This window comes from Syzygium oleosum, unplaced genomic scaffold (assembly GCF_021117445.2).
Source record: "Syzygium oleosum isolate NSW1041296 unplaced genomic scaffold, Sole_v2.1 Sole_v2.20, whole genome shotgun sequence".
NCBI classification, from domain to species: domain Eukaryota; kingdom Viridiplantae; phylum Streptophyta; class Magnoliopsida; order Myrtales; family Myrtaceae; genus Syzygium; species Syzygium oleosum.
The window spans coordinates 3794507-3822107 of record NW_026607504.1 but is presented as its reverse complement, the minus strand read 5'-3'; the positions used below and the strand labels follow the sequence as shown (position 1 = coordinate 3822107).

Sequence of the window (27601 nt, the reverse complement as noted above, 5' to 3'; positions counted from 1 at the left end):
TCCATTTACAAGAGAAGCTCCAACTCATCTCAAATCACATATCACAAAATGTATTGTCTCATAAGATCGACTTATGTGAGAGAGATACAAGAGAAGGCAAAAGCATCATTTAAGCAACCAAACCCTTTCAGAATAGAGAACCCTATACAATACACAGGTTAGGCTTAGCTACACGACAAAACTAAAGCAGCAGCTGTCCCTTTCTAGGTCTGATTATACCAAAGAGATAGGGAGATCAGAGTTGAAGCAGGGGCAGCGCCATGACTAGACCAAAAATGGAAATCAGCAACAACATCATCCAGGTGGGGAATGATTGCTTCCTGTTTCTTCTCATGTCCTTTGGGGTATTCAAGTTCTTCGCTTGTGTTCCCGTTGTGTTGCCATCTTTATCCGCCCCAGCATTATCATCTTTAGGGCGCTCAGGTACGACCTGCTTTGAGAGATGTTGCTCAGAGAGCTGCTGCTGCTGGTTATATTTCTCAACATATTCAGGGAATATCTTCCTGAAGGTTTGGCTGTCAAAAAGAACATAAGCATAACATGTCACAGCACAGTTTGCTAAACAAAATTTTGAGTGTCTACCATATACCCCACCAAATAGATATATGCTGCAACTGACATTAGACTCTTATTCCAATGATGGACACGGTATAGGTGAGAAGCCTCTAGAAAATGCATCTATTACAGCAAAACTAATAGATTCAAAAAGGGAACTCGCATAGTCTCCTCAATGAAAATATTTTATGAAAATCTATCATATGAGGATATGATTACTGAACTGAGAAACATGAATGTACTGCTGGAAGAGACAACAAGAAAACAAATAGACATTTCTTCCATTTGTTTCCTTTTCTGTGCTAACATGTTTACTTCTGGACGCAGACATTCATAAACATTATTTTCTTCCTTCCTCCTTTTAAAGGGGGTCCGTTGGGCATCATAGGCACTTACTTCTTACAATTGAAAGCAAGAGATGATTTTGCCAGACGTTGCTTCTCTTCAGCTGTGGTGTTCACACTGCCAGTTGTAGGACTATTGTCCATCTGCAATGTAAAGTCAATGGGTATAAGCGAGGCATGTTAAGATGATATTTGCAAAAACCAGAATGCCCTTCAAAGACATAAGGACATGTTTTATTTTTCTCTTCCAAGTATCTGAACGTGATGAATGAACAAGTGACAAGTAAATATGCAGTAGCTTGCCCCAAAGTGATTTGGGTAGTCATGGAGCTAATGAACTCACCATAAATGAAAGAAGCCCAGTGAGTATGCTGGAAGGAATAATAGACAAAATTAGAAAACACACTCAAAAGTTTTTCTTTCTAGAAAAAAGAAACAATTACATAATTTCATCTACGGAGTCTGACAAGTAAAAGAACATGAAGATTAGAAAAGGATATATTGATTAGCATCTGCAGTACCTTGAAACAGACCACATCGGGTTCCAACTTTCTGGGTGAACTGCAAAGGGGGAAAACCAAACCTAAGCAAAAGTTGATCTTACAAAAATGACCGACAGACTTTTACTATTCAAGACATTAAATTCTTACAATCACTCATTGATAGACATATTTTCTTTTGAGTCATAAAACGCCCATTGGGAGTGATCATGCTGCAAGAAGGAAAACAAACTCGAATAAGAATATATATTAGTTCAAGATGGTGCAGCTATTAAACTACATTAAAAAGAAAAGAGGAAGCTATTTGAAAGAAAAATACGTGATCCCCGGAGGCTTATATGGGTACTCTGGAGGAAATTTGATCTTGCCATAATAGTATCCACCTGGTCACAATGATACCAACAATTTCAAACAGAATATTATTATATGACCTCCAAAGTCAAAATGAGCACTATGGGAAAAGAAAAAATCTACAGTACCTACAAAGGGGGTTCCCGAGCTCCCCTCCAACACGTAATCTAGAAAACCAAAAATGAAGAATGCCGAGTCAAAGTACGATAATAGTTAACACTTAAAAAAGCATAAGACAGCAAGTAAAAGCAGAAGGAAAGATGACAAACAATTTCCAACAGGTCAACGCTTCATACCGATTCACTTGTTCAAAAGCTTAAAGGAAGATAAAAGTATAGAGAATGTTCTCAAACTAGCCAACTCATGGAAGTTCTTAACAGGATTCATTAACCAAAACTCAGAGTGGACTATCAATAAGTTAAATCCATTATAATTTATAACCAGCCTTAATTTTGCTCGTGAGAAGGTACCATACCATGACTAATGCACCAAAAAATCGCGAAGCACTGCTAGACTACATTTCATCTGAATGAAGACTTACGCCATTCGAGAATATCATTTGGGGAAGGACGTGCTACAACATTGGAAACAGGTTCCTGCAAATTCAAAAACAGAAACGCTTTGTAAGTCTAAATATACAAAAAGAACCAACAGAAGACTCAATGCAGCAACAATCCCGTTATATTATAATCAATATGGTTCAATGAAGGTATCTCAACCAGAATTATCTTAATGACTTGCCAGAGAAAACTCCATAGAGTATCAAAATGTTCAATTTAAAGCCATTGGATCAGATCATTAAAACAAGGGAACAACTAACATACCTCCTCAACCTGCTTCTTAAGCACTGACAACACATTATACAAAGATAGTAGCTTGTTTGTTCCACTTATCCAAAGAATGTGTAGGGGAAGTTCATTAAACAACCACCATGGATATAGATATCAACATGAATAGAGGGCGAAAAAGAAGTCAAGACAGTGAAAATGAGAATGAGAATAGAGAACAAGATGATGACATACTTTGCAGAGCGCTCTATATTCCTTCTGAAGACGCTTGATACATGCCTTCTCTGCCATCTCAGAGCTTCAATGCCGATAAATACACAAATTGATGACTCCTTTCTCTCTTTGATGGGGGAAATTCTACGGGCTGTGTACCATGAGATGATATTTAATAAGATGACGAGACATACATGCAAGTACACCAAAATATAGTGAAAGGAATGGTTTGGTCGACGGAGAATTGGGGAAAGACACTACCCAAATCAACATAACCCAAAAGATACTAAGTCACAAACACGGTGGCCTGCAATATCAGAAAGCTGTTCAATTACATGCACCCTTCACGTGTAGTGCATAGTTCATACCAAAGAAAATCTAGAGAATCACGAACTGATACTACCATTCAAGACAACACTAGGAGCCACCCCAATCACGACCCATACAATGAAACTGAACTAACAACACAAATGGGCAAATGGAAGACATAAAGTTGTGGAGATTGTCAGGAACATATGGTAACCATTTTGTTTTTTGGGTCTTGTTAGTTGCCAGCACTACTCACTCTCACTTTTGCCGTCTACAGGGATCAAACACCTGCCCCCTCACTCACACGTCCCCACCCCCCACCAGATCCCTTGCCACCAGGCCATTTGCCTTGGTGGTAACATACGGGAACCATTGACAAGGCTAAGTACTATACAATCAGTTCTCTTTTTGCATGGGATTCAAAACAATCAGCCTATTATAATCATTCACAAACCGATATACATAACAACCAACCTATCTATACTGCAAACGTCCTGTTACATTCCTCCAGAAAGCTACATCCGCGTGAAATAATTAAAAAGAGGCCGAATTTAAGCTCAAGTAGCATTCAGAACCCACTGTCAAACCCCTGTCCTTATAGTAATCTCAATGCAAACCACGAATCTCACCAATTCCTCAAAAACCGCCGTGCCACCTCCTTAACATGGCAAATTTGCGATTCGCAGCACCCAACAATACCCTAACAGAACCACTAGCCGCTCGATAAACAAGACACGAAAGCAGCGAATTGGGCCTAGCGCCGCTCCGCCGAGCAGCTCCAACCACTCTCGAATCCCGCCGGAACCCAACCGCAGCAGAAAACCAATTGAAAAAATCGCTCGACCCCAATTCAATCATCCAAAAACACGCACAAAAAGATTAAAAAAAAACTCCCCCGGACGCCGCCGACCCTCGCTAATCGAAGTCAAAAGACTCCAAATTCAGATCATCCCACGACTCCAATCGAGACGCGAACCCCGAAAGACCCACAACACAGATCGATCTACAACACAGGCAGCAGCGACAAACCGAAGAACCCAGCGGAATCGCGACCCAGAGGAACCGACACCGGCGACGAGAGGCAGAACCCGCCGCCGTCGCCGTCGGAGGAGGGATTTTCCTACCTGGAACGGCGGCCGGAATCCGATTTTCAGGCGTGAAATTCCTGGGATTGTTCAGATTTTCCGGGAATTTATAGGGGCCATCTCCCTCTCCGAGCAGTTGTAGCAGGGAAATCGCGATCCTTCGAAGAAGTGAAATGAACTTTGTGGCGAAAGAGAGAAAGAGAACGTGCCTCGCTATTTCCGACGGGGCCTCGGTTCCCCGGGTGGGCCCCCAACCCCATCGCCAAAAAGGAGGAAACAAAATTAATAGAATTTCCATTTTTCATTTGTAGACTTTAATATTTAATATGGTTTTTTTTTTCGGCGCGTAAAACATTGGTTTCACAGTTTGAGCTTGGGTTATTTAGGGTTGCAAAATTAGTCGCATGTATCGTTTATGAAAATACGCGGACGGAAAAGAATTTACATCGTCGGCGAAAATATTTGGACATAAATTATTATCGGTAATGAAATATTTTTCATCGACTGATTATTTTAAGCGATACAAATGATTATTTTTAGAAAATGATTCGTTTTCTGTGAAATAAATCGAGTCTTAAAAAATATTTTCTCAAAAATGTTCGTCTGCATTGCTTCTAATAATTAATTAATGAAAAATATTTTACCGGTAACAATTTATATTCAAATATTGTGAACGATGAATTTTTTTTTGTTTATTTATTTTTGTAAGCAATATAAGGCAATATAAGTGATTAATTTAAGGAAAATATTTTTTAAAATCATTCATTTTTCACGCCCTAGAAAATGACCATTCTGCCCTCGTTTTGAAAGAGTCTAGATTGGGAGGATTTTGGGTGGTTCTGACTTTTCACTTGAGATAATGAGAGGATTAGGTTGACTTTCTCTATCGTTTTTTCTAATTTGACTAACGTTTGTGATGTAACATGGGCTAGGCAATCGCCTTCTCTAGGGAAACTAGATTGAGACTTGGAAATTCAATATGCGAATAAAAAATAATCATTTTGTGGCGTGAATGTCACGATTTCATATATACTCAATATGATAAATCAATCAAAAGTATCGATTTTTTTTTCACGACATATTCTTGTTTTCCGATTGTATTTCAAGGCCTCATCAGAAGTCGAACTAGGATTTTGTGGGTTGAGTTGGGTCTCCAAAATCCAATTTAAATCCGTAAGTATCTATGGGAAAAATGGCAAACCAAAATATACGCCGATATTTGATTGACCAACCAATCCAGTACAAGTCAACATTATGCTGGTGACGGATTGATTTAATATTGGCGAGTACCATGTCATGGTACGTGTTATCGCCGTTATGTTAATAAGGTCCTCTATTGATGTAATTTGTTTGACATTTCACATTAAAGAAAAGTTGACTAATGCGGGATTTTATAATTTAAAGCTACGAGAATCATATTGAAGGTGAATCTTGTTCGTTGGTAGCAGCATTATCTTTGGGTAATATGGGTATGACTCCTGCTTCCGTTCAACCGCATGGAAGCGCAAAGCAATTAAAGAGAGTGGTACCATATCATCCCAGACCTTATGTCTTTCCCAACAATGTCCAATTAAAATCCCAACTCCCACCAAACTTCATATAAAGGCAACAAATAATAATAATAATAATGAATTTCACTGGAGGGACATGTGTTCATCAGCAGGTTCCATGCTTCCTAGATTGAGCTCTTACTTGATATGATGTCCTTACTATTTGATTTAGATTGTTCATCTGATCCTGTGAGGATCATAATGAAAGACCATTCGAACATCCTCTGACTTTCCATTTACCTATTACCACGCGCCTTGACAGAAAAAACATTATATATGCACCCTTCAATTTATGAAATTTTCTATAATTATCTCCTCCCCTTTTTTTAAAATTTTTTTGCGACTCGAGTGTTGCATTTCCCAGAGACGTACAAATTAATTTTTAGCTGGTCTTTTATTTTGCAAGAGGAGGAAAAAGGAGGAACGTAAAATTAGCAAGTTGAGGCCACCATTTAATGTTTATTATTGGCATCTTAGGTCGCTCATTAATGTGCACTGTTGTCATCATAATAAGAGTAAGTTATTAAATTCTGGCACATTGATAGAGCCAAGAGCTGGGTTTCCGTTCAGTTTCTCGTGAGCTTCAATGATGGTTGAGGGAAGGGGGAAAGACCCGTTTATTAACTCATATATGATAGTTCGGGGTTATATATGAGTTAGCTAAATTTTGTTTAATTAGTTAACATGGAATTTGAGTGATAAAGTCCAATAAAATGTGAACTTTTAATGAGTTGAAAGCCAAACCCATTTCCAGTCCCTCTTCACTTGTCTTTAGGTTTAGGTTGGAGGTTTACGGGTGGGGCAAATTATTTTTGAATTTTATCTTCTACTTATGATCGTCTTTTTCTCAAAATTGAAAAATAGTAAAAAATTTATGATCTTTCAAGCTTTAGTAAATCGTGAAAAAATTATATGATTTTACGCGTCAATATCTATTGACTTACTGATTTTAAGAGATGTCGGATACTATCATTGTAAAACTTGAAAAATTTGCAACAAAAAAAGAGTCGCAAACAAGTCGAAAATTTTGTTTGGAACCTTACGAAACTACTAAAAGTTTTATCTTTTATACACTATATGCATAACATAAAAATTCTTGCCTTCAAACATCTATACACTAATGTGGGTGGGTCGAGTATGAATCAGTGGATTTGTATTGTATATAAATGGGTCAAAACGGATCAATTTGGATCTGGCCATTTCGGCCCGATCCTATGGCCAGATCCAAATTCTCCCTAACCCACCCATTTGACAGCCCTATTAAGAGATTTTTTTTTCTTTGGTTGGAACTACTAAGAGATTAACTAGTCGATAAAACCTTAAGCATTGGACTGCAAACCAATGAAAGGTACACTCGTCTGAGCAATAGGGTCACTGCTTGACCGGCCGGTTCTTCCGGAATGAACAAGCAAAACCTCATCGGCAACTTGGCATATACTAATCACAATGTAAATCCTGATTGGAAATCGTTTTATTGCATTGACCGAGACAGTGACCTTGTTGTGTCTCTCTTTGACCAGGTCTATGGCTAAGCACCCGTACACGTCATCAGAATCCGAGGTAAGCGAACCCAATTGCTACTGAAATCCCAGTTTGTAATTGTTAAATTCAGACAGAACCGATGAGAGCTCGAGCAGGAACTACTGACTTACAGTTTCTATCCCCCCCACATGAGCTTTGAAGGATCCGATGTGCACTGAGCACTGTGAAGCCCGAATCAACAAATGCAGCATCAGGACTAATAAAATAATCGCGTGACTCATCACGTGATTTCTGGTGAGGTTTAAATCGAACACCCCAGCGCCGAATCTTGAAGGTCAGAGCTTGATGCAACAGCAGTATGAAACAGTCAAACATAATCACATGATCCCACTGGCACCGGATCTTGTAAAAATCTCTACAATGACCTAATTTTGAAGAAATGGCAGATGATGGGGTATATAAATCCAAGAGACTAAACAGCACATGCTCATCTTCAGTGGTCAAAAAACATCCTCCCTTGAACAAGAAGCAGATGCATAGGTTCTTGTGTTACTGAGACCATTTCCTTGGAACCATGAGACTCAAATCCAGAGAAGTGGCTGCACTTACCTTGCTGCTGCTGCTGATCCTTTCTTCTTTCCCGCACGAGCTTCTTGTAGAGGGTCGAGTTTTGGCACAACGAAGCTCTTCGCAATCCAGCAAGGAGCCGGCTTCTCAGGAAATGCCGACAGCCGGGAAGAGTCCTTACGAGAAAGTCGGCTCGAGCTTTCGGCGCATGCCTCCGAGCACATCCAACCCTATACAGAACAAGTAATCAGTCTCGTCGCCATCCTCGGCATTTCCGCCCGTTTGAAGGACCTTCCATCTTCTATCCAGGATGACTTTCTCATAGAGAAGGTCCTGGTTCCTCCAGGACATGGCTAAAAGACACAGGAGCTGAAAGATCAAGGTCAATCACATAAATTTCCCTGCATTTCCTTTTTATTCAGTAGAAACCTATTCAGTTTTGTAGCCTCACAGTAGATTTCGACTCTAGACCACTTGTACCGAAATTGATAGTGAAAGAATACGATTTCTTTTGTCTGGGGGAACTCTCAGAATGCCATCTTTGACGAATGTAAATACATGGTTTTCTCCTATGAGATATGATTCTCTGTGCTCATAGTGCAGCTACACAGTGAAATGTGACCATCAACTCCTTGTAAGAACTTAAGCCTCAGACTCTCAGCTAAACAGACTCGATAACTTAAGGTTACAAAAAAGAAGCAAAAAGTGGAGACAATAAAAGAACTCAACAATATTCAGCTTAAAGGCACATATTACGACGTCTGGCAAAAGGAAAGCCAAGTAATCAACATTTCTTTGGTTTCTTTTTAGAAACCTTTGAAGGGTCATCCTTTCTGCGCCGTTTCTCATCTGACTTGTCAAAACAGTTGAAGGGTCTCTCATTCTCGGCTTCCTTCTCAGTAGCTTTACTGGCAACATGGGCACTGCTGAATTCACCAGGACCCTTTCTCTTCTTCAAATCATTTCCTTTGTAACTATGACGTTCAGCTCTTTTTTCGTGTTGCTCAAAATCGAACTTCAACAAGGACGGTACAGCGGAACTCAGGCGAGAATCAATATCTTTTCGCATTTGCTTTATGTCTGCAGTGCGTGATGTTCGTTTGGAAGTGTCAAGTGTCTGTAGGAAAGCTGTCATCTCCAGAAGATTTGGCTCCACTTGAGCCAAATATGGCCCGAAATTCATTATAAGCTGTCTGTTTTGATGCTTGTCTTGACCTCCATTGATCCGGGTGTGATGCGTATCTGTTGCAATAAAGCAAACACGATAAGGTTCATTTTTTCACATCTGTGAAAATGATCACCACAGGGTAGATCGAGATCGTAACTAGATACAAGATCAACAGATGTGGGCGAAATTTCTCAAGACACAACTAAATATCGTTACAAAGATACAAGACCAAATTCGATTAGCCACCTTGATATAAGCAACCTACAACTAAAGGACGAAGCATCGTTCAATCTCCTATCTTAAATAGGATATTTTGACTCACCCATGAATGTCAAGCTTTCTCAAGAGGTCTACTGGTGGTCAATGAATTAGTTTGGGTAAATTTATCGTGGGTATACCAGTTTGGTGTTTTTCGTAGTAAAAAAAATTAGTTCACGACAAATTTATCACAAGTGTACCGGTTCTCCGGCGCAGCGGACAAAGCGGATTGGGTACTATTTATCTCTTATATAGATTTTCTTTCAATGGTAGAGCATTTTGGCACACACTATACATTAAAAAACCGCACTTTGGGGAGGGTGGGGAGCTGCCAGATAATTGTCCAAATACATTTATTATGAAATATGCTCTGTCAAGTTTTTATCAAGGCTAATTTATGTATTCTGGTATTATTTTGAAAATTACGATGCATGAAAGATTTAAATTAAATGCAAAAGGTATCTTTACATATTAAATTTATTGTAAATAAAAGATCAATGCGAGTAGAAAAATGCCATTTTTATGTCAAAATGTAGAATTGTTGTCGAGCAGTGCACTAGAGAACGTAACTCTTTATGCCATGGCAAGGATTTCTTCTTCTTGTGAATATATGTTTTTAAATAGCCACCCAAAAATAAGAAAAAATGCGCAAAAGAGGGGGAAAAAAGAAGGTGCATGTAGAGCATGTGGAGAGTGGAGTGGCGCTGGGTCAACGAGTTAGTCAACCAAATCCATTTAGATTTATTTGTATGGTTCTGTTGCGACTTTGTGTTAGTCTATTTATTTGTGGTGGTTTGGATTGTCGCAATTGATTCTTATTCAGAAAAGCACTTTAGATTACTTGCAAAGTCTGATACCATAATTTTAGGAATGTCTAATGACATCATCGACCAATTGTTCGGAATGACCCATAGGCCTCGAGTTTTGTTAGGAGAAAGAGCTTTCGTAAGAGAAGGTGATGAGACTTAGCTTATGAGTCGCGGCCAATTGTTAAGGACCCGAAATTTGCGCGGGTCATTGGTGCGGGACCATCTAACTTAAGTCCATCAACAAAGTCAGTATCATCGGTGCTCATTCAATCTAAGGTAGAATTCGGTCATAACTTGCTTCGATGGATTATCGACAAGGAGGCCATCAATTAAAGGGGATCGATTCTTCTTTAATCTTATCGGTGAAACTCTTGTTTATCAATAAGACTCTTGTCGATAAACTGACAAAGCCAAAGATGAGGCTTTTTCTCTTATCAATCTTATCGGTAAGACTCTTGTCAATATGTCTATATTGCCATTCAGAAATCCAATATCTTCTCGACAGGCTTAGTAGCTGATTTCAATACGGATTGATAATATATCGATGAGAGGTTGTTCTAAGCAAGTTTCTATGACATATGCTGACTTAATGAGGTAGTTATCATCTCATCAAGGCTGAAGCACGAATTTTGGGAGATCAAGTGCAAGGCTCAAGATTTCAAGTCTCCATGTGCCATCAATGCATTTTTAAGTTCCTAGGTCTTGATTAATTTGTGAGTCTCAAGAGTCAAAGTTCTTAGTTTCTAGGTATTCAATGCTTTCTAGTTCCTAAGTCCTTAAATTGTTGGGCAAATCTCATGTCTTTTAATGTTCGATTATTTCTTAGTTCCCTCATAAATAGAGGAGAGTCCTCCAATGTAAGAAGACAAGACTTTGTTGAATGAAATACATGAGATTTTCCTCTACATGAGTGACCATCTTTAGAGAGTGGATAACTCCTAAATCGGTTTCTTTATCCTTGGAGAGTGGATTACTCCTCAATGGTGAGCCAATAAGCACTTTATTCTCGGCTGGTGGTTTCCCTTTAAGCCCTGGTGGTGAGTTTTTCCTATCTCGAAATCCTGTAACATTGGCGGGTGGCTTGTCCTTTAAGCCTCGGTGGTGAACTTCGTCAATCCCGGTTTTCATCGTCGGTTGGTGGCGCGTCCTTTATACCTTGGTGTCAATCGTAACCTATCCTTCGGTTTCCTTTTACCCTTCGATAACTATTCCGCAAACACACACCCGTCCATATAGTCATGGCCACGATTCAGGAACCGCCGGTTCCGGTTCGTGGCCACGTATGAACTGGAACCGGCGGTTCCGGGCCAGTTCCGGTTCCGGTTCCGGTTCGTAATTTAAAAATTAATTAAATAAATTATAAAAAAAAATTGCAGGCCTGGTCTCCGTCGGTCGTCGCTCGGGCTTCGCGGCCTTGGCCACGGTGGCGGAGGCGGGGTTCAAGGCGGCGAGGAGATGAAGCGGGAGACGGGGGCGGCGGCGAGGGGGAGAAGGAGGGGGCTGGGAGGGGGACGGGGACGGGGACGGGGAGGAGGAGTGGGGGGTCCTCCTCCTCCGGGGTCGGGAGGAGGGGAGGAGGAGGGGGCGTCGGTAGCTGCGGCCATGGGCGGCGGCGGGGGTCGGATCTGGAGAGACAGGGGGTGGGCGGACCCGGTGGAGGAGAAAAAGGGAGGAGGCGCAGGGTAGCGAGGGGGAAGGAGGAGGGGGCGTCGGCGTCGGCGTCGGCGGCTGCGGCCATGGGCGGGGGCGACGGCGGCGACGGTCAGATCTGGGAAGACAGGGGGTTGGCGGAGCCTCGGAGGAGAAGAAGAAGAAGGAGAAGGAGAAGGAGAAGGAGAAGATGCAGAGCACGTGAGAGAGAGAGAGAGAGAGAGATCAATGCAGGCTGCAGCAGCAGTTTTTTTTTTTTTTTTTGGAACCGGAACCAGGCCCGTAGGCCACGGGCCGGTTCCGATTCCGAACCGCGGGCCCGGTCAACGGGCCGGTCCCGGGTTTGACCCGGGCCGTTTCCGAGCCAAAACCGGCCCGTGGCCATGACTACGTCCATACACATAACTCAGAAAACCCCATTTCCAGAATCACTCGCCCACACACGCATCAAGTTGGTATCAGAGCTTAAGGTTGAACTCATTTGAGTGATTCCTTTTGTTCAATTCATTCTCAACATGGATGAACAGGTTCCTAGAGGTTTGACCTTGGAGCAGACGCACAACGAAAGGTGAGATCGTGCTATTCAGAATCTCCAACAACAAATGGAGATAGTCCTTAACCTTCTTGAAGATCCGGCAAGACAAGGACAACCAGCAAGGCATCCTAATGATCGACATCGACGTGACGATTCAGATTCTCGTCGAAGCTCTAGTGACGAATCCAACTCCACTAGTCTAGTGATTCGCAATACCGAGTCCAGAGAAGAAGAGGGAGGCATAAGGAGGATGATCGTGAGATAAAAGCGGAGGCACTCGAGTTTGAGTGTAGTCTCAATTTCGACGACTTTGTTGATTGGCTACATGCCATCGAACGAGTTTTTGACTTCAAGTCCTACTCAGAAGAGAAGAGATGCAAGGTTGCTATGTTGAAACTAACCAAATATGCTTCTCTATGGTGGGAGAATATAAAGCATCAGCGACTCAGGGAAGGAAAAGGCCGAATTAAGTCTTGGGATAAACTCAAGAAGTTGATGAAGAAGAGATTCTAGCCCAACAACTATAAGCAAGACTTGCTCCTCAAGCTGAATTCACTAAAACAACAAGGGATGAGCATTGAAGAATACATCCGAGAGTTTGGACAACTCAAGATGAGGTGCAAAGTTCTAGAAGTTCCGAAGCAAACCATCGCTCGATTCCTCGGTGGAATGAATCGAGAAATTGCTGATTTGGTTGAACTTCAACCTTATTGGTCGTTTGAAGATGTATGCAAATTGTCGATAAAGGTCGAAAAACAAATAAAGAGTAACAAGAGGTTTTCTACAAGAATCTCGACAAAAGGAACATCCTACTAGTCGATAAAACCTTAGTCATTGGATCGCAAGCCAATGAAAGGTACACTCGTCTGAGCAATAGGGTCACCGCTTGACCGGCCAGTTCTTCCTGAATGAACGAGCAAAACCTCATCGGTAACTTGGCATATACTAATCACAATGTAAATCCTGATTAGAAATCGTTCTATTGCATTGACCGAGACAGTGACCTTGCTGTGTGTCTCTTTGACCAGGTCTATGGCCAAGGGCCCGTACACGTCATCAGAATCCGAGGTAAGTGAACCCAAATCCTGCTCAAATCCCCCAGTTTGTAAATTGTTGAGTTCAGGCAGAAACCGATGAGTTATTATCGAGAGGGAACTACTGAGTTACAGTTTCTATCCCCCCCACATGAGCTTTGAAGGATCCGATGTGCACTGAGCACTGTGAAGCCCGAATTAACAAATGCAGCATCAGGACTAATAAAATAATCACGTGACTCATCACGTGATTTCTGGTGAGGTTTAAATCGAACCCCCCAGCCGAATCTGAAAGGTCAGAGTGATGCAACAGCAGTATGAAACAGTCAAACATAATCACATGATCCCACTGGCACCGGATCTCGTAAAAATCTCTACAGCGACCTAATTTTGAAGAAATGGCAGATGATGGGTATATAAATCCCAGAGATTAAACAGACACGCTCATCAACAGTGGTCTTTTTTTCCCATCATTACTTTGAAAAAGACATCCTCCCTTGAACAAGAGAAGCAGATACATAGGTTCTTGTGTTATTGAGAGCATTTCCTTGGAACCATGAGACTCAAATCCAGAGAAGTGGCTGCACTTACCTTGCTACTGCTGATTCTTCCTTCTTTCCCGTGCGAGCTTCGCGTCGAGGGTCGAGTTTTGACACAACGAAGCTCTTCGCAATCCGGCAAGGAGCCGGCTTCTCAGGAAATGCCGACAGACGGGAAGAGTCCTCACGAGAAAGTCGGCTCGAGCTTCCGGCGCATACCTCCGAGCACATCCAACCCTATACAGAACAAGTAATCACTCTTGTCGCCTGCCTCGGCATCTCCACCCATTTGAAAGACCTTCCATCTTCTATCCGGGATGACTTTCTCATAGAGAAGGTCCTGGTTCCTCCAGGACAAGGCTAAAAGACACAGGAGCTGAAAGATCAAGGTCAATCACATATATTTCCCTGCATTTCCTTTTTATTCAGTTTTGTAGACTCACAGTAGATTTCGACTCTAGGCCAGTTGTACCGAAATTGATAGTGAAAGAATACGATTTCTTTTGTCTGGGGGAACTCTCAACAGAATGCCATCTTTGACGAATGTAAATACATGGTTTTCTACTATGAAATATGATTCTCTGTGCTCATAGTGCAGCTACACAGTGAAATGTGACCATCAACTATTTGGAAGCACTAGAGTCTCAGACTCTCAGCTAAACAGACTTAATAACTTAAGGTTACAAAAAAGATGCAAAAAGTGGAGACAATAAAAGAACTTAACAATATTCAGCTTAAAGGCAGATATTACGACGTCTGGCAAAAGGAAAGCCAAGTGATCATCATTTCTTTGGTTTCTTTTTAGAAACCTTTGAAGGGTCATCTTTTCTGCGCCGTTTCTTATCTGACTTGTCAAAAGAGTTGAAGGGTCTCTCATTCTCGGCTTCCTTCTCAGTAGCTTTACTGGCAACATGGGCACTGCTGAATTCACCAGGACCCTTTCTCTTCTTCGAGTCATTTCCTTTGTAACTATGATGTTCAGCTCTTTTTTCATGTTGCTTAAAATCGAACTTCAACAAGGACGGTGCAGCGGAACTCAGGCGAGAGTCAATATATTTTCTCATTTGCTTTATGTCTGCAGTACGTGATGCTCGTTTGGAAGTGTTAGTGTCTGTAGGAAAGCTGTCATCTCCAGAAGATTTGGTTCCGCTTGAGCCAAATATGGCCCGAAATTCATTATAAGCTGTCTGTTTTGATGCTTGTCTTGACCTCCATTGATCCGGGTGTGATGCGTATCTGTTGCAATAAAGCAAACACGATAAGGTTCAGTTTTTCACATCTGTGAAAATGATCACCAAAGGGTAAATTGAGATCGTAACTAGATACAAGATCAACATATATGGGCGAAATTTCTCAAGACACAACTAAATATCGTTACAAAGATACAAGACCAAATTCGATTCGCCACCTTGATATAAGCAACATACAACTAAAGGACGAAGCATAGTTCAATCTCCATATCTTAAACAGGATATTTTAACTCACCCATGAATGTCAAGCTTTCTCAAGAGGTGAGGCCCGTGTTTGGTCCTGGAGAGCTCATTCCGCACAACTGACAACTCGGATACTATAGCCTCTCTGAGTGAGACATTACTGGCAGTGAAGCACTTTTCAAGAGTAAAATAACCACTTGAGTGCATTGAAAGCTCTCCATAATGTCCCTGTAACCTTCATAAACAACCCAGGCAAATTGTAATTCCTTATATGAAAGCCACATTAGAGTTTAATTGAGCAGAGATATAGGAAGCCAGAAGATTCAAATCCCAAGAAATACTGCAAATGCACGCATGTGAATTTGTTGTGACCATGGAAGTGGAGAGACCACATACTTCAGAATCAGTTTGCGCTTATGTTTTCCAGAAGCACTTGAATCAAGAAAAGCTTCAATAACATGTGCGCCAGCAGAATCTTTAGCTGCTTCCATCAGATGGTCTACTTCCATCGATGTAATGCTAGCGAGAAAAGGCTGTATGTATTCCTGCACACCAGGTATTCCAAAATAATGATTTGAATAAGGAGCAGGAGAATTTCAATTAATACTCATTGTCTTGGGAGCATAACATGAGTTTTGATGGATGAAAAACTAAGTGGATTTCTAGTGCGGACAGCTAAAAGATGCTAGATTATCAGCAACAATCAAACTTTACTAGAAGGCATACAAGTAACTGCAGTTATACATATAAAACCCAGCTGGATGGGGAGATTGATACCAGGAAAAAGCACCTTAAAATGCAAGAAATAGAACATACATTGCGACATCTGAAAACTGCCTGCAGAATCAGAGAACCCATCACATGCATTTTCACACCAGCTGGCCATTTCCAACTGGATTGATCTTGGCAGCGGAAGTAACTATCAAGAAACAATATCCGAGGAACAATACATGCCGGGGGGTCATCTGCTGAACAAACTGCAGTGGCAATAGCCTGACAACACTGTCAAACAAGAATGGGAAATCAAAAACCGAAATGCACAAAAAATAATAGTTCTCACTTGTGAGACTGGATATCAAGGTACTCAACAAGCAAGATCTATTAATTGAGCTAAACCCAAATAGGCATACAATAGAAAAGCATGTGCTTTGGCCATGGCTACTGGACAAGGCTCCCTTGGCTATCTTGTTAAGCAGGTATGTGCAAAAACTGCCTCGAATGTAACAAACCTTATAATCATGGGTGTGAAGCCGGTGACTTGCAGCCATAAGCGAAGCAACAACTCCTGACCTTCCCATCTCGAGAAGATCCATAAACTTTGTTCCAAGTTCCCCCCAGATCAACTCCATCTGATGGACAAGACAGAGAGAAAACTTATGAAACTAAAAAAAATTCACACTACTTGAAAGGATGTAAAAGGTGCAGTACAATATAGCTGAAGAAGAAGGAAAAGAAAAACCAGTCGGTCAAAAGGAACCATGCAATTAAATGAGTCTTCTAAGTAAAGATATGCGCAAAAATGATTTGCCAAGCTTGAAAATTTAAAAACATAAAATGGCCAGTGGCATCTATGGAGACAGAATTGGACGAGACAGAGTAAACATATATGTAACTAAAAAATATTCACACTAGAAAAGATGTAAAAGGAGCAGGATAATATATCTGAAGAAAAGGAAAAGAATTATGCAATAAAATAAGTCTTCTAGGTAAAGAAAAGCATAAAAAATATTAGCCAATGTGGAAAATGAAAAACATAAATTGGCCAGTAGCATCTAGGGAGGCGTACTTGCTCTTCATGCCTCGCCTTGGAAATCAGCGCTTGAACGACAAAGCTCCCACATTGATGAGAAGACATCTCAAACAATGAATTCCTAAATATCTTGTTGAACATATCATCGTACAAGTATTCAGGAGCCACTTCCAGAATGACCTGCAAGTTATGCAGGGAAAAAAGGAACGGTTCAGTACATAGAACTAAAAGAGTACTACCAAAGTCAAAGGTACATGTGAAAGCGTGTATGGGACGTTATAGTGAGCACGTGGTTGTCATTCCTATCATTAGGCCATTAGCCTTTTAAAAAGATGTGGACACTGATGATCGGTGAAATTACACTACTGACTGCAGTGGAACATAATAAGTGACTATATATTGTCCAGAGTGTAGAAAACTGCTGATGGTATAGATTTTCAGGCAGCACTGTACTTGCCTATATAAAAGTCAACAATGAGGGAATTACATAATAAAGACAAACTCCCTTGAACCATGAATTAATAGTCACCAAAGCAAAGACTCGGAAGAAGATATAAGACGACAATAATGAAGAAAACAATTTTAGGCATCTTACCTCCAATAAATGACTGTATGAAGTTTCTATCATATGATTTTTCACTTTATGCCCCACAGTCGTTTCAATGGTGTTCCCTTCCGCAATATTTTCTTTGTTGCAACCAAGAAGAATAGGTATCATCTGCCCCAACTCTTCATCATCCCCCGCTAATAGCTTCAAAACTGTCTGCCATGATAAAACGAGTCAATATTCAGGATGACCTTGTCAGTGATAATGACAAACAGATAAAAAGAAGTCAACTCAATCATCCATCCAAATGAACCCCCCCCCCCCCCCCCTTCCCTCTCTCTCACTCTCACTCTCTCTCTCTACCCCTCCACACACGCCTTCAATGGATTGGGAACTATTAGTACAGATCCCAAGGAGCCGTCATCAACACTACGCCAGCTTCAAATGAAAAACAGAGAAACATTAGGAGGGTATACCAGAGACATGCCTGGAGGACCAAACTGCCAAACTGATCAACTAGCACGCTCTTATCATCTGCAGTGTAATTAAGCATCCCAGTGATAAGATCTTTCAATAAACCTGGAAATCCATGGCCAAGTTTCTGCTGGGCATGCTCATTAGGGCAAGATGTCTTAAGATTCAAGCGCTCTGCTACATTTGTCGAGGACTTCGTTCCCTGAAACTCTGCAGAATCTAATGATACTCCTTTGCAAAGACAAAGAAGTCTTCGAAGAACATGTGAGCCGTAGCAGTTATACATCAAGTCAGCAGGGTTCTCGACAATCACCTGACAGGCATGAGAGGTTATTTTCCATGAAAGACTGAACAACCATATTAGTTCATCTAATCAATCATAGTCAGGAGAATGCACAATCTTGTGATATGATTTGCTGACAAACAAGCCACTTTAAACAAATAGGTCGAAAGAGTTTCCGCCGAACATATATAATTCTGGGTGCTAGCTCTTTCATCCAAACAGATAGTTAAAAAACTAAATTATACCTTGCATATCATTGTTAAGGTCTCCAAAATTGCAGAATAGGTCTCTTCGTCTTGAAGATGCGTAGCTATAGACCTTAGAGCTGTTTCAGCAACATGAGAACCAGATCTATCCATTGCAATGAGAGGAAAGACCCTCGAACAACTTCGAAGAAAGCCACAAAGATGGTCCACATCACAGCCCTCAAGGAGACTTTGCAAAATGTGGCTTATGATGTAATCAGTTGCCAGTTCATATTCTTTGCCTCTAGTTTCTTCAAGAGCATTACCACATATTACAGATCTTTCCTCTAATTCAACTTCATTACTTTCAAAAAGATTAGCAATATCTGAAAAGTATTTTGTCGTCATAGGGTCCACTTGTTTCCTGCAAGGAAGTCAGTCATGCAATTATCGTCCATAACCATAGAACCTAGGAGTTCGCGTTAACAAATCACCAAAACATGAATGGTTCGATAAGAAGCCTAACATTCACAAGTACACAAATGCACCATCATCAAGCATCAAATTAACTCCAAAGACCAATCACCTTATAATTGGGGATTTAGGAATCTTAGTATCCTGTCCTTTCAAGAACTTCGCGTGTTTGCCAGAGCCATGCGAAGATTTCCCAAAACCATCTCCACCGGATCCAAAATCGCCTTCTTTTGCTCTCCTGTTCATGCCTTGTTTCCTTCTCGCTGACTTATGTGACCTATTTTCCTCACCCATGGGTCTATCTTCCACCGAACTATGAACTTTGTGCCTTCTCGATTGTAAAACTTTTGAACCAACAGAAACCATGCGCCCCTTGATGGTAGCAGCCTCTACGGTAGACAGCATCGTAATTGCCAAGAGATAAGATAAATTAAGATTGCTGAAAGTAATTAGGAGAGAGAGAGAGAGAGCCAATTTACAGGACACGTTATGCACGAATACACTCGCATGAGTAATTAACATAAGCAACACGAGCATCAAATCTGTGTAAGATATATATGTAATCCGAATTCAGCGAGGCATAGACAGCCAAGCATGGAAAAACCTAATGTTCGAATACTCCAGAACCAAAATATTTGCTTCTCTGATCAATCAACACATTAAACTGAAAACCAAGCAATCAATAAGGATGCCTGTATGATTACATTAAACTACAAAGAATGCCACAACAAAGAACGAGCACGCTTAAATCGAACAGGAAACGACGAAAGCACGTCACTCTCGAACTACCAACACTTGGAAAACTGGAAACTCCTCGCGAACAAGCAGGCCCTACAGCACGGCCGTTACAACCCAACTCAGACCAACAGTAAGCAAGCGCGGACAACGTACAAGCTCCCGAAACCAACGAAACCGCGAGAATGGAGATCACAGAGCATCAAACTCAGCAGGCAACTGAAGCCATAACAGAAGACACGAAGCTACGTAGACGGAGAAGACATCGCGGCGGGAGAACGGAAGGAGAAGCGAAACGTCGGAAAACAGCACCGACGACAACAACAACAGCAGTTCGCAGGAACGAGGAACGAGGATTTACCTCCGAGAACTTGAAGCTGCGTCGGCGACCGGGAAGCCTGAACCGCAACTGCAAAGCAAGCGACCTCGAGATTGAACGGCGCGGTACTAAGGCAGGAACGAACCAGGAGGAGACGGAAGAAGAAGAAGCAGAAGATCGCTCGGACCGAGGGCTCTAGTGGGCCGGCTCTCGGCCCGGTCCGATCGTGGGCTCGACTTTATGCAACCGAACATAAGCCCATCCGTTACACGGGCCTCCCGGCCCGGATGAGGTCCGACCCGGACCGTCTAAATAATTTACATAGAACGAAATAACGTGTACGGATATACGCCCAGCTAATGCTACTTTAGATAATTCAATTTCGCCGTTGACCAATTCAAATATCTTTTTTGGTTCGCGTCCGGTGGATATCATATCACTTGAACTATATATTAAAAATATATGTGTGTACGTGCGCAAACTATATGAAATAATTGCGTGAATCGTCGCGAGTTTTCACATCCTCAAATGGTTCCGATTAATCTTCACGCACGTCGGTCCAACTCATAATGGAAATGCACTTTGACTTACATGATCTACGGGCTATGCGATATTATTTTCCTCTCTAAGTTCGTAAATCTTAATTAAGGGCGTGACTCGCTGAGAGCCCGCTTGATGACTCCAGACCAGTGTCGATAATTAATGCATCAATTAAGTGAAAAAAAAAACAATTAATTTGCTAAATCATTCGATTAAGTAGACAATTAAAAAATGAATTAAAATCTTGGCTATTTATCCGATCATTTGTCAAAGAAAAAGATGCCTAGCTTAAATTAATCAATAGAGACGAAAGCATGCATACGTATGAAGTTGACCTTGGCTGGCCGGCGATTTTTATATTGAGGGGATTTGACACGAACATGCACTATCGTGCACTTGACTGCCCGACTTTCTAATTTCTTTCTTCCTCTGTTTTTCTCATTATGATCGATTAATAAGAAGAACAGATTTCTACGTGGAATTTAAGTGGCTTTCTCAATAAGATGAGAGTAAATTATACACGATAGGTTTTAGGAGCGCTAAGTAAAATCACCTAATGCATCTTTAGTGGTTAGATTCGGTGATCTTCAAGTGGAATTCACGTGATCAAAGAATAAAGTGTGCATTTTACTGTGTACATCTAGTATTATTTTTTTTTTACCATAGATAGGATGACTTTGAATCTCCTTCATGACGAACTTAATCTCCGAGATAAAACACAAGTAAAAGCCCGGGGAGATAGCCAAAAGAACAGGCGATCGACTGAATTCAGTGCTATGCATCGCGGTTGCATGCCTAGTCCGCTCAATTTTGTCCATCTTCTGGCCACTAAAACCAACGCCACAAGGATAATCCGAGATAATAGCTTACTATTATTCAAACCATCGTTTCGAGATAACCAAAAGACGATACTTTTTCATGTCAAGCTCCTTCGCCAAATCTCCGACAATCGTTTCGTGGCGGTTCGAGCGGGTATCATTCGACCTTATTTAGTCTCCATTTGTTTTACGAAAAATGAATGATTCGAAAGATATTCTCCTAAAAGTGATGTATTGTATCCCTTATAAAAAAGAAAGAAACGAAAAATAATTCCATTGCTCACGAAGAAAATGTTCAGATATAAATAGTTGTCAATAACGAAAAAAAAAATTCCACCGATAAATTATCTCAAGCTATCATTTTAGAAAAATATTTTTCAAATCATTCATCTTTCTCAAAATAAATTCTAACGCGCGCTGGTCCGATGATTACGGACAAATTGGGAGGAACGGATCGCTGCTCGATGCTCAATTAGTGCCGATGATGTACCGGAACAGAACCAGACCAAGACAAAGTTCAGATCGCGAATTGGTCAAAAAAACAGTTGATGTTTCGATGAGGACATCTGGTGGTTTTTCCAGAGCCAGATCTCGTGTGGGGCTGTATAGGCCGCGCGAGCTTTTGCCTGCGTCGCCTTCGCACGTGGCTGGGAATCCAAGACATAGCGGCGGGACGCCAATTGGACCGCTCGCAGGAGCATCCGGGTCGTCCCATGGCATAATATCGCGTTCTCGTGATTGAATTATTTGAACAAATCTAAGATAAATCAAGGCGGGTTCTTTAAAAAGAAATAAATAAAGGATACGTAAAATGGTACCGCAAACTTTTTGTCTCGCGTTTAACTGCGTAGAGGTGAGCACAGATTTAGGCTATACCCTGGAATGGGATCAGATTGACCGTACTTGGTCGATTCTGATCGGGTTCCCGATTTAGTACCGGACTATAACCGGTTTGTTAGTTTTACCTTGCATCTTATATTCTTATTGTTGCCACGTCTTCCTAAAGTTTATCTTTTCAAGGAATAAAAAATGAAAGAAAAAAATTGTGCAATTCTTGGGTAGACCTTGGAATCAGACCGGGCTAACATGGTCAGTTCCAGAGTCTACAGGGCAGGATCCATGTTAAAAAAATCGGAAATTGATCCCGATAGGATATGTTCCAGATTTCAGGTCTAGAAACTGTCTATCCTAGAACCGTTCACCCCTGATTACGAGTAACTCGTCTAACAACAATTTTCTTGGGAATTGCCTTGCCAGGAAATCGGTTCCCGTGACTGGGACGCTACGGTCATTTACGAAGCCCGTGTTATTTTTGCTCGATACTCGATATTCGAATACCAATGTTACTCGAGGTTTACTATAAAAGGGTGAGGAAATGACTTCAGGGATTTCATTTATAGAGAAAAGAAGTTATGGCTCGTCATTTTTTTTGTTCAAAAAACAAACTTAGAACTTAATTGAAAAAAAATTAAGGACTGGATATAGTTAGAAACTTAGAACAAAATTAGAACTTTAAGTGCAAGTGACGACTGAATTTATCAGCCTCTAGAAGCGGCCTCAAGCCCAAATCTGTCATTACAGTTATGCTGACCCGGCCTCGGTTAATTTAGGAAACATGTCCATTCATGAAACACCAAGCCGGCCAAAACACTCCATGGAGATTAAGACATTCAGAAAAGGATGTCTTAACACGGTTTCCCAAGTGGGTCTATACCCTAATTATACCTTCATCCCAAACGTCGCTTTATTTTCGGGTGTATGTAGGACCCACACGAGATTTGAAGTCGTATCGAGCTCGATTAGACTCGACTCAATAACCACGAGGAAAGACAAACAATGGTACAGTAATGCCCCAACTCGCGCTCTCGGTACGAGGCACGCGACGAGAATGTTACGATCAGAAGCGTTTCCATACGTTCTTCTCCCCCCAACGCATGGCGTCACCGGCCATGCGACATGCGGATGTGCTCGCCATACGATCCAACGTTGGGTTCAGTTGTTCGAGCATCCCGAGCTCGAGCTCGAGGCTAGGGAGGAGATCATTGCTCATGATGATTGAGTAAGCGAGTCGCGAGGTGCTGCTAATAACGGAGGCGATCGATTAAAGTGTTGTTAAGCTGGTCGGGGCCACGTGTCCACTCCTCGATTGCCACGACGGCTAATGCGCACACGACAACTTTCCGCTCGAAAGTGAGAAAACCTTAACAACGAAGCATCCGCCCAAGAGCAAATTTCGCGAATCTCTTCTCCTGTCGTTAGAGAGAGAGAGAGAAAGAGATTCTCTCTCCTCTGCGCTTGTCTTTCTCTCTCTTATATAAAAATGGAGGCTCTCCCACCAGCTCCCTTCCAAAAACAAACCCAGCATCATCTCTCTCTCTCTCTTCTTTCTCTCTCTAGAAACACTCCGCACTTCACACTCTCTCACTGCGAAGGTTGGTGAAGAGGAGGTATGGATTCCATGAAGTCCTTCAAGGGCTACGGCAAGGTGGACGAGGCGGAGGAGCAGGCCTTCCGCAAGCGCACCCGCCGCCGCCTCCTCATCCTCGCCGCCTCCGCCGCCCTCCTCCTCGCCGTCGTCGCCGCCGCCGTAGCCGGCGCCCTCGTCCACCGCCGCAGCGGCTCCGGCCACGACGACGGAGGCTCGGCAGCTCCCGCCCCCGAGCTGACCCCGGCCGCCACCCTCAAGGCCGTGTGCAGCGTCACCCAGTACCCCGACTCCTGCTTCTCCAGCATCTCCGCCGCCGAGACCGCCAACGTCACCGACCCGGAGCAGCTCTTCAAGCTCTCCCTCGCCGTCGCGATGGGGGAGCTCCAGAAGCTCCCGGGCTACGCGGACCGGCTGGCGAGCAAGGTTGATGCCGGGGACGCCCGGGACAGGGCGGCGCTCGCCGTGTGCGCCGGCGTGTTCGGGGACGCGGTCGACCGGCTCAACGACTCGATCGCTTCGCTGGAGGTCGGCGCCGGAGACTCGATCCTGTCCTCGGCGAAGATCAACGACATGAAGACGTGGCTGAGCGCGGCGATCACGGACCAGGAGACTTGCCTGGACTCGCTGCAGGAGATCAACTCGACGCTAATCGACGACGTCAGGGCTGCCATGGAGAACTCGACCGAGTTCGTGAGCAACAGCCTGGCCATCGTGACCAGGATTATCAGCCTGTTGGCCGATTTCAAGATCCCCATCCACCGGAAGCTGCTCGGATCGTCGTCGCCGCCGTCGGAGTTCCCGAGCTGGCTCGGGGCGGCGGAGAGGAGGCTGCTGCAGGACGAGGCGTCGGCGGCGGCGCCGCACCTGACGGTGGCGCAGGACGGGAGCGGGGACTACAAGACGATCCAGGAGGCGGTGGACGCCGTCCCGAAGAAGAACGTGTCGAGGTTCGTGATCTACGTGAAGGCGGGGACCTACAACGAGACCGTGGTGCTGGAAAAGAGCAAGTGGAACGTGATGATGTACGGCGACGGGAAGACGAAGACCATCGTCACCGGCAGCAAGAACTTCGTCGACGGGACTCCGACTTTCAGCACGGCGACCTTCGGTAAGTCCCTGATAAACAAACTGTTTTCATTTTGCTCTGCCGTGTGAAGTGAAAACCGCCTGCCTTAGTCTCCACCCTCCTCAAATCGATTGGGCATTTCGCTTTCGTCTTCCTTCTATCCAATTCAAATCCGACCCACAAGAAAACTATCCCACAAGATTTAGGACTTGGGAGCTCTGGAAGTAAGTTCAGCTGATTAGCCCAACAACCTTAAGACTAATTCGTACCATAAAACAGTGTAGGAGAAGCGATTCACCTATGGAAAGTGACGTCTCTCCATTTCAATCAAAATATCTAAACAGAGGGAACCAAGAACAAAATTGCTAACGCCGACTCGAATGTTGTAGCCATTGTCGGGATGCGATTCGCTGACAAGGTGGCAACTTGTGATAGGATCCCCTGCTTTGTTCAGGCATCATCATCATCATCATCATCATCATCACCATCAACGTTCTTTCCATATTCTTAGCTAAAATCCATGGTGCGGTGTGAACCGGGACCCTTCCCCTCCCTTCCCTTCCCTGAGGGGAAAGGTGTTGCTCCGGTGGGGGCGCATCGCTTACCAAATCAGCGAACCTCGTGAATTCTTTGTCTGTCCCCACCATGAAGATGATCTTGATCTCGTGCGAGGCCCCCCCCCCCCCCCCACCCCACTCGCAAATGTCGTCCGTTGATGGTGATTAAAAATTGGGGAAAGGTTGTGCGTCGGTCTGGTGTGTCTCTGCCCTACCCTCTCATGTGCATTCATGCTTGCTTGGCATAAATGAACGTGAAATTCTGACAAATTGCCCGTGTCATGTCCCACGTGGTCCCATCCGCTACTCCTTGATTGGTGCCTGGTCAACGGACGTAATCGCTTTGCCCGAGTCAGGAAAGAATTGGTTTTCTTTTGTGGGGCTAGTATGATACTCGAAGATATTGACTTGTGGTAGCAATCAAAACCAGCGTATTTCCTTTCTAAATTGCTAGACTCTACTTAAAAAGACCTCGTTTTGTAAAACCAGATACGGGTCTTCAGTCAAATCGTGTGATTGCATCAAGTTAATTTGGTTGAATCATGTGAGGCTGAATTTGGTTTTCCCTGAATACTGTCTCGTTCTGTTTACTGCTGCCTGCTTTGATGTGAAAGAAAGTTGCCGAACCGGGCATGAAAACATGGCTTTTTCTCTTTTATGGGCTGCTGTGGTTTCTTTTGCCCGCAATTGCCGCATCCGATCATGGAGCCAATTCTGGTAAAAGTCACCAAATAAAAGAAATAAGCACCGAAACTCATAATTCTTGTTAAATTGTGTCAAAGAACCCACCACACGCTCCAGTGCTGTTTTCATTGTTTTATCTATGTTTCTTTTGTGGATATTACTGTCAAATTCTAACTCTTAAGTGATGTGATCTTTTCACCAGCTGTCGCGGGTAAAGGCTTCATAGCGAGGGACATGGGGTTCGTGAACACCGCCGGCGCGGCGAAGCACCAAGCGGTGGCGTTCAGGTCCGGGTCCGACCTATCGGTGATATACCGCTGCGCCTTCGATGCGTACCAGGACACACTCTACGCGCACTCGAACCGCCAGTTCTACCGCGACTGCGACGTCACGGGCACGATCGACTTCATATTCGGGAACTCCGCTGTCGTCTTCCAGAACTGCAATATCCAGCCCAGGCAGCCGCTGGACAACCAGTTCAACACCATCACGGCTCAGGGCAAGAAGGACCCTAATCAAAACACCGGCATCTCGATCCAGAAATGCAGTATCACTGCCAACGGCAACGTGACTGCTCCGACGTATCTCGGCAGGCCCTGGAAAGACTACTCGACCACCGTGATTATGCAGTCGACCATCGACTCCTTCTTGAACCCCAAGGGCTGGATCGAGTGGGTCAGCAACGTGGATCCCCCGAGGACGATCTTCTATGCGGAGTACCAAAACCGCGGCGCGGGGGCAAGCACGGCGCAGCGGGTCACGTGGGCCGGGTATAAGTCGGCTCTCACAGCGACCGAGGCCGGGAAGTTCACGGTGGGGTCGTTCATCCAAGGGAGCGAGTGGTTGCCTCAAACTAGCGTGACGTTTGACGCCGCTTTGTAATCCGGTAATGGTAAATGATGTAGGGCCGCAAAGTGCCGATAGTGAATATTTTCCCCCTTCTTTTTTTATTTATCGAAATTGAAATTTGTTTGTAGCGTTTCGATTTTCTGATGTGCTATACACTGATCAATACAAAAAATGGTTCCACTTCTTGAGTTTCTCCTTCCTTATCTCAGCTAATGTTCCATCGTTTGAAGAATGTGTGTGTGACTTGAGGTAAAGGGGCGGTTGTACAGTTCGCCGAGGACGTATCACAATTCATTACATTTTTTCGTAACTCATACGCAAAATGTCGTAACACATTAACTTCAGAAGTTTAAGATCAACCGTTGAGGGGTTTAAGGATCTATTCTCCAACAATCCCTAAAAACACCCGGTGTTGGGAAAGAAAATATGTGATCTGTTTCAAGTTGACATAGACACCCCCCTGTGGGCCTGTGCGCCCCACATGCATGAGCATCTGTTTTAAGTTCAGAGGTCCCGAAATGTTTAAGGGCCCACTTCTTGTACTTTTGCCCTAGTGTGTTGGGTTTTGCTAAGCACAAGAACCACATAGCTTAGAAGACAAAAGGATCTGCCCATGTGGTGCACTTCCATTTCTCGGTCAATTATCCTCTGTAACTGCGACTCTCTCCCAGTGCTGTAATGAGAAACTACCCATGATGCACCTGAAAACTTCGTCAAATTTA

The 27601-nt window shown here is 43.1% G+C and overlaps 4 protein-coding genes across 4 annotated transcripts; 1 reads left to right on the top strand and 3 right to left on the bottom strand.

Moving 5' to 3' along the window:
- Nucleotides 1–4: 4 nt before the first annotated feature.
- Nucleotides 5–4341, bottom strand: LOC115683711 (ubiquitin-conjugating enzyme E2 34-like). The gene is made up of 10 exons (XM_030608300.2): nt 4185–4341; nt 2773–2902; nt 2292–2346; nt 1879–1917; nt 1719–1782; nt 1550–1611; nt 1421–1460; nt 1243–1270; nt 952–1043; nt 5–515 (listed from the first exon to the last, which is right to left on the bottom strand). The coding sequence occupies exons 2-10, from the start codon at nt 2827–2829 to the stop codon at nt 236–238; spliced, it is 717 nt and encodes a 238-aa protein (XP_030464160.1). The 5' UTR covers nt 2830–2902; nt 4185–4341; the 3' UTR covers nt 5–235.
- A 3877-nt stretch (nt 4342–8218) lies between these two features.
- Nucleotides 8219–9263, bottom strand: LOC115669303 (uncharacterized). Its single transcript, XM_056320504.1, has 2 exons — nt 9235–9263; nt 8219–8986 (listed from the first exon to the last, which is right to left on the bottom strand). The coding sequence occupies exons 1-2, from the start codon at nt 9236–9238 to the stop codon at nt 8529–8531; spliced, it is 462 nt and encodes a 153-aa protein (XP_056176479.1). The 5' UTR covers nt 9239–9263; the 3' UTR covers nt 8219–8528.
- A 4951-nt stretch (nt 9264–14214) lies between these two features.
- On the bottom strand, nt 14215–20082 carry LOC115683622 (pumilio homolog 23). Its single transcript, XM_056320467.1, has 11 exons — nt 19980–20082; nt 18996–19272; nt 18470–18833; nt 17951–18254; nt 17516–17679; nt 16957–17100; nt 16400–16519; nt 15987–16172; nt 15567–15715; nt 15223–15405; nt 14215–14973 (listed from the first exon to the last, which is right to left on the bottom strand). The coding sequence occupies exons 2-11, from the start codon at nt 19247–19249 to the stop codon at nt 14520–14522; spliced, it is 2322 nt and encodes a 773-aa protein (XP_056176442.1). The 5' UTR covers nt 19250–19272; nt 19980–20082; the 3' UTR covers nt 14215–14519.
- Nucleotides 20083–23645: 3563 nt separating this feature from the next.
- On the top strand, nt 23646–27062 carry LOC115683623 (pectinesterase 3-like). Its single transcript, XM_030608178.2, has 2 exons — nt 23646–24831; nt 26233–27062. Exons 1-2 carry the CDS (start codon nt 23745–23747, stop codon nt 26910–26912), a joined length of 1767 nt encoding a protein of 588 aa, XP_030464038.2. The 5' UTR covers nt 23646–23744; the 3' UTR covers nt 26913–27062.
- Nucleotides 27063–27601: the final 539 nt, after the last annotated feature.